This window comes from Phalaenopsis equestris, unplaced genomic scaffold, assembly GCF_001263595.1.
Source record: "Phalaenopsis equestris unplaced genomic scaffold, ASM126359v1 Scaffold000206, whole genome shotgun sequence".
Lineage (NCBI taxonomy): Eukaryota > Viridiplantae > Streptophyta > Magnoliopsida > Asparagales > Orchidaceae > Phalaenopsis > Phalaenopsis equestris.
In genome coordinates this window covers 122,784-130,387 of record NW_018164648.1, presented here as the reverse complement: position 1 = coordinate 130,387, position 7,604 = coordinate 122,784, and the positions used below count along the sequence as shown (strand labels likewise).

The 7,604-nt window shown below is 32.8% G+C and overlaps 1 protein-coding gene across 1 annotated transcript in view; it reads left to right on the top strand.

Annotated features, from left to right (window-relative positions):
* Positions 1–4,218: 4,218 nt before the first annotated feature.
* Positions 4,219–7,604, top strand: part of LOC110023044 (putative alpha-L-fucosidase 1) — a 16,686-nt gene continuing 13,300 nt past the window's right edge. The window contains 2 exon segments of the mRNA XM_020722255.1: positions 4,219–4,547; positions 4,550–4,829. Coding sequence (XP_020577914.1) covers positions 4,262–4,547; positions 4,550–4,829 — 566 coding nt within the window. The 5' untranslated portion in view covers positions 4,219–4,261.

Genomic DNA, 7,604 nt, shown 5'->3' with positions numbered 1-7,604 from the left:
AAGGATTAAAAAGATCCTAAAAGAAAAGAAAAAAAGAAAAGAGAAAAGAAAAAATAAAATAGGAGAAACTTGAGGAGATGCCTAATCAAAAATTGGCTTCACTTGAATCAACTCTAGGAAAGAGCTTTATTACATTTTCTAAACTTGTATTGAAGTATTAGTAGCATTCCTAGTAAAGTTTCATGAAGTTCTTTTACATATGAATGTTCTAAATGTTCTTAATGTGACAAATTGCAATTCTTCTTGAAATGAATAGCTTGAAATAAATAGAGATTCAAAAATCTTAAATTTGATTACTAAGTATTCCTAAACTTAGAGTTTGAATCTCATTTGCTAAAGGTTTTTCTTAAATTTTGTTATTCTATTTATTAAACTAAAATATAGAAGTTATAAGTTAATCTCTATCCTACGTCATATGCTTTTATGTAATAAAAGTGTCACTTAAGGACAAGTAACATTTAAGTATGGGGGATTTTGATACACCAAAATAATTTACTATTTTAAGTACATATTTAAAGCATATTTTTGATGATATTTCACTTTAAAGCAGGGTATTTTCATGTTTTTGTTGCAGGTATATCATTTTTAGGCATTTGGAGAAAAAAATGACAAAAAGGATGAAATTTGGAGCCAAAACAATAATTTTTTGGATTTTGGCGCATGATGCTCCAGATTTGTGCATGATGCGTTGTTTAACAAAGAACTGGCGCATGATGCGCCAAATCGGTGCATGATGCGTCAGGGATGACTTTTTGTAAATTAAGGCGGTTCAAGACAAATTTTGTAAGAATTTTCAAAGGGACACTTGTTCTACACAACTATTGGAGTAATTCAATGCATCTTAACACTTTGGAAGGTTCTTTTATGAATGGATATGTCTTTTGGATCAAATGAAATGTCTTTTGAATTCAAAAGAGTTGACTTTTGGAGGGAATTTAAAATTCTTTTCAAAGGAGGCAGCCCAAAAATAAATGAGAAGACTTCAAGAGGAAGAGAGAGGGACGAGAAAGGGAGAGAGAGAAAGTTAGCGTAAGAGAAAAGCAGAGAGAAGAGGAGATTTTCTTCTAGGGTTGTAAGAGGGGAGAGAATATGAGAGATTTCTTATTTATTACACTTCTAAGACAGAATTTAGTGGGATTGTAAAGGGAGAAAGGCTTGGAGAGAACTTCTAGGGATTTGCTTGGGAAGAATTATGAGATAAGTTGTGTCTTTTATTTCGTTTGTTTTGTAAACTTATTTTTATATATGAAATCCATGTTTTGTCTTATCCTTCTCATGAATTCTAAGTAGTCTTCTTTATCCTTCTCTCTACTTTGAGATATGGTTTTGTGAAGAATTAATTTTGCTTTCTATGATTTTAAATGTTAATAATTTGTGATGATTTGAACTCCGATCTTCATTTACTATTCATTATGGCCAATTGAAATGTTAAAACTTGTTGAGAAATATATGTTCTTAAAAGGAATATGATTTCTACAACATAGGGAGAATCACATTTGATTTCATGGGAGAGTATGTCATCCATGGGATTGTGTGCAAATAAATAGAGAAATATACTTTGTTGGATGCAGAATTGGAGATTATAAGGTGATAAATTAAAACCCCCAATTTGGTTCAATTGATTGAAAACTAATGCGAGATTGTTAGCCCTCATGGGAGGGAGTAGTGAGAGCTCTGGAGTGGCAACCGATATCCTCCCAGCCTTACCACTGAATTAGTGACAAAGCTCTGGATTAGTCAATTTTCTTTATAAAACTCGAAAGAAGGTAAAGAATATGATTACTTCTATTTTGCACGAAATAACTTTTATATATTTTTTCAAATGATTTCAATTTCTTCTCAAATCATATACTCATTATAAAGGGGAAGGATGCTTTCTTAAATTTAAACTTTTCTTAAATTTGAAAGAAATTTCTGTCACAACAAAAACTTTGTTTAATTTTCGTAATTTTACTTTTGAAAGTTTAATATTTAGTTTAGTTTAACTTCTATAGTCTTATATCGGCATTTTAATTAACATTCACTTGAGCAGTTAATTTTTCAAACTTCCCACTTTACTTTTACTTTTGTTTTTGTTTTTGTTATAAAATAATTTTCACAATTTACTTTAAGATTTTTCAACTTCCCTGTGGGATCGATATTCAGGACTCCATTAGAGCCCTTTATTACTTGACTGATACATATGCTTGTGTTGATATTAAAGGGTATTTAGCAGTTTAAAAAGAATTTTAAAAGATAAATTATTTACATAAAGAGTATTTTTATTGAGAATATATTGCATATTCATTATATATCTACCGTGTGTAATTTTGTAATATTAAAAAATATTTACAAAATTCTCGCACTAAATCCACCCGCATCATCCACTTGGTTCACTTACACTTCCCCCTCTCAAATCTTGATAGGGAATATGAGGACCTTGGGGTGGTAGACTTCACACCTTTTTTGGTGGGATGACTACCTTCCTCGGCTGTCCACACACCAACCTCAGCCAGCTTCGTTGGAGCTCTGCTAGGTTCTGGTCGGGTCTTGTCATCTGTCATACCTAAGTCATTAAATGTATCATTAATAGGATTACAAAATATTCCATCCAAGAACGAAAATGCTCCCTTAACTCTAAGAATATCAGACACTGTCGACTCACGTAGATGAATTTAATGTGGTGAGAAAGGGTTAACGAGTTCTGGTGATGTTCTGTCCACTGCCACATTAAGGGTCTACTTCCAATGAACCAACATAACCCGAAGGCGAGCACTTCTTTTTCATCCCCACAAGTTTCCTCTTTCGATCTCCCTAATGGTGTCTCTTACTTTTCTCTTTGATGAACAACCAAAGCAGTAGAACATCACTTAGAACAACATACCTAGATTTTAGTGGCAGATCCATCATAAAGGCACCTTTTTCTGAAGAAAGCTCACAAAATAAAAAAAGGTAGCTCACAAAGATAACACAGAGCGAACAAAATTGGAAAGACTATCTCTTACTTATAAGTAATCATGGGCACATTATTCATGAAAGTATCAATCAATGAAGTTATTTAATAAGAAAGGTTTCTTTTAAACTTAATTCTCACGTCTTTATCTTATATAGAATTAGATAATTAAAAGATATACGATCAAAGTGTGCTGAACAAAATCTGAATACCCTAGACAAGATGTGTCGAGGAATCAATCCCAACGATCGTAAAGAGTTACAGTCGGCATAAGGCAGATGATCCAACCAACTCAATCGAGAAAGTCGATATAATAAGTTGAAAAACGGCTTGCCATCCTGGAGAGATTCTGAAGAGCACAAAGAGCTAAAGTAGACACAAAATGGGCGAGCTAGCTGACTAAACTGTCTTAGTTAATAGAATAAGCTAATGAATGGCTCGCCTGTTGGGGAGTGAGTGAAAAGATTGTCCGATGTGAAAAGATTTGACTGGAGTAATGATAATTTTGTTGGCTATCAAGACTGACTGGCAAATGACACTATCCATATTTCATAATGTGACTTCTATATACTATAAATATATGAACAATAACGTGTAAATATGACTTTTTTCAAGGAGAGAGGGTGATATCACTAATTATATACTCATGAGGTCTTTTTTTTCTTTTTTTTCTTTTTTTATTTACGCTCTATACATTGGATATAATTCACGAACAAATTTGAGTATAAGTGTATAACAGTTATAAAATATAAGTCATATGAAAACATTAAAAATTGAAATTAAAATAAAATTTATTATTTGACATCATTAATAAGAAAAACTCGTGCTAAAAAAATATTTTTAACTTAAAATGAGAAGAAACAAATTAAGCTTTTAACTTTGTAATCAATTTCTTAAATATTTGTGCAAGCATGAAATTTTTGCAAGATATACTTATATATCACTCAGTTATTTTGTATTTACATATCAAACTTCTATAATTTCAAATTGTATGCTATTTTTTATGTATTGAAAGATGTATTTAACTTTTTAAATATTAAAATAATGATATTTTTGATGAGACAAAATATTTCTGTAATATAAATTTTAAAAGTAAAATTTCCAAATACATAACAATAGTGTGGAAAGTATATAAAGACCCTAGTTTTTTCTTTTTTTTAGTAATTTCAAATATAAATTTATTTGAGCCAAATAAAATTTTATCATCCACAATAATTGTGAATGAATTTATTAAATAAATTTATTACCATCAGAACAACGGCATCTTCAAAAGAATGAATTGCGATATCAAGTTGGTAAACGTTATAGCTCTGTCTTTCTCGACGCCCCATGGCAACGCTGAAAGTCATCACTCTGCACCTACATCTCATTTTTGTGCTCTTTCGTAGCACATCCACCGCAGCCATTGCCACAAGACTCTCCTCCCAGAATATCCCTAGAACTCCCCCTCCTCTTCCAATTCTTCCTCTTCCCTCTGCTTCCCAGCTCGCTTGGCAGCAGGGAGAAATGGCCATGTTTCTCCATTTCGGCCCAAATACCTTCACAGACTCTGAGTGGGGCTCCGGCCATGCTGATCCGTCTGTCTTCTTTCCTACAAAGCTCGACTCTCGTCAGTGGCCGTCGCCCCCGCCGCCGGCTTCTCTCGCGTTGTTCTCACCGCCAAGCACCATGACGGCTTCTGTCTTTGGCCTTCCACATACACTAATTACTCTGTCCGCTCTAGCCCTTGGCGCTCCGGTGACGGTGACGTCGTTGCTGAACTTGCCGCCGCCGCTCACGAATTTGGTCTTGGCCTTGGGTTATACCTCTCACCGTGGGATCGTCACGAAGGTTGTTACGGAAAATCAATAGAATACAATGAGTATTTTTTGGGGCAAATGACGGAATTGCTTACCAGGTAGGGCACTTTCCTATTTATCTTCCAATACAATTTGTTACTTCGTGGTTATTGTTGGATTTGGTCAATTGGGAGGTTTCTTGTGATTTTTGCTAGAGAGGAGTTAGTCTAGCTGTTAAGTTTGCCTTTGTGCCAATTTGGACTTCTGAAGTATCTCTTGTATACTCATATTTGTCTTGTCCAGGCTAGTCATGTTACTAATAGCCTGAGCCCATGTCGGCAAGTTATTGGTCACGAGTCTACTCGCTATTTACCAAGCTTGAAGTTGATCAGGGCCTTGAGTCACCCCAAATTTGCATTTCGTCAAACCGTCCAAGTTGATCCATGAACTTGCCTTCTTGTCGAAGCTATAAGCCTACAGAGCTTAGTTTCTTGCCTAGAGTACCTGACAAGCCTAGTGGTTTTAGCCAAGGCTCATCTAGGGTGCTCATCTTCAACTCAAAACTTGTCAGAGTTCTTTTTTATTGGACAACTGCCTATTAATAAACTCACCCACTACATATCTGCTGCATTGAATCTCTTGATGTACTTCTTTTTTTTTTGGTAGTTTATTTTGATTAATTTCTTATGCGAATAAGAGATCGTTGAGATTGTAAAGATTGTAAGGTCATTCCAAGTGACGATTTAAGTACCCAACATCGATTATTGGTTCTATATTTTAAGATGAAGAGTTGTAAAATAAAGAATACTATGACTCATCATCATAAAATTAGATGGGGGAACCTAAACAACACAAATAAAATTATTTTTATGAGTAAAATTCAAGATTTCAAAATTTGGGATTCAAAATTTGGGATGTTCATGAAAAAGCAAATGCTATGTGGGATAATGTAACAAACACTATTAAACAAGTAGTATAAGATGTACTTGGAGAATCAAAAGAGAAAAAATTTGAAAATAAAAATTGTTTGTGTTGGAATAATAATGTGCAAGAAAATACAAAATATAAGAATTTATGTTATAAATTATAAAAATTGGTTTAAATATAAAACTTAGAGAATTGGGAAAATTCAAACGACCTAAATTCAAACTACCTGCAGGAAGAATAATCCGTGACGCTAAAAATTCTGCATTTAGTGATCTTTATAATAGATTAGATACTAAGGAGAGTGAAAAATATATGCATAAACCAGCCAAACAAAGAGAAAAGAAAAGTAACGATTTAACTCAAGTAAAATGTATTAAAAATAATAAAAAAAATCTTAAGAAAAGATATTCAACATAGGTGGGTGGGTTATTTCGATGAACTTTTTAATGAAGTTTCTGAAAATACGATCAACCTTAGTGATTTTAATTTGTGATCTTAATATCGTGAATAATAATAAAACATTTCATTTTTACCGTCGCATTAGTATAAATGAAATTGAGGGTGCTCTAAAGAAAACTAAGACTGGAAAGTCTGTAGGATCTGATGATATCCCAATGGAAGTGTGGAAATATTTAGGAGATTTGGGAGTTTCTTGGCTTACTAAACTCTTTAATATTATTTTAAAAACTAAAAAGATTCCTGAGTAGTGGAGGAAGAGTATTTTGGTCCCTATTTTTAAGAATAAAAGGGATGCTCAAGAGTGCAAATTATAGAGGAATTAAGTTGATGTAGCATACTTTAAAATTAAGGGAGAGGATAACTGAACATAGGTTATGACATTTTACAAAGATTTCTCATAATCAATTTGGATTTATGTTGGGCAGGTCTATTATGGAAGCTATACATTATTGAGAGGTTTGATGGAGATGTTCAGTGATAATAAGGAAGATCTACATTTGATTTTTATTGATTTAAAAAAAGCTTACGATAAGGTTCCAGGAGAGACATCCTTTGGAGAGTTTAGAGTTTATGAGAAAAAATATGTTGATATGACTTCTATTCAAGCCACTAAGGATATGTATACTAGACATGTTACTTGTGTTCGAACTTAAGCTTAATTGATCAAATAATTTTCTTTTGCTGATGATATCCTTCTCGTGGATAAGACGAGAGAAAAAGCCAGGAAAAACTTGAATTATGGAGGTCTACATTGGATGGTCTTATTGGACATTTACAAGAGGATGTACCTTTATGTATGTTTTTTGCTGATTGTATCCTTCTTGTGGATAAAATGAGAGAAAAATCCCAAAAAAACTTGAATTATTGAGGTCTACATTGGAGTCTAAAAGTCTTCATTTGAGTAGAACTAAAACTGAATACATAGAATGTAATTTTAGTACTAATAGCTCTAGTGACAGAAGTGTAATTTTGGGTGATCAAATTATTAAAAGGTGTGATCGATTTAGATATCTCGGGTCTGTTTTTCAAAGCGATGGGGATGTTAATAGTAGAATTCAAGTTGGTTGGTTGAAGTGGAGGAATGCTTCTAGTCTTTTGTGTGATAGAAAATACTACTTAGACTGAAAGAAAAAAATTATATGATGGTGGTGAGACGCTAAAAATTCAGCTTTTAATGATTATAATAGATTAGATATTAAGGAGGGTGAAAAACATATGTATAAACTAGTCAAACAAAGAGAAAAGAAAAGTAAAGATTTAACTCAAGTGTATTAATAATAAAAAGCAAAAAGTGTTTTTTTTAGAAAAAGATATCAAAATAGTGGGTGAGTTATTTTGATAAATTTTTTAATGAAGTTTCGAAAAATATGATCGACCTTAGTGATCTTATTATCATGAATAATAATAAAAAGTTTCATTTTTGCCGTCGCATTAGTAAAAAAGAAGTTGAGGAGGCTTTAAAGAAAACTAAGGGTGGAAAGTCTGTAGGACCTGATGATATCCCAATT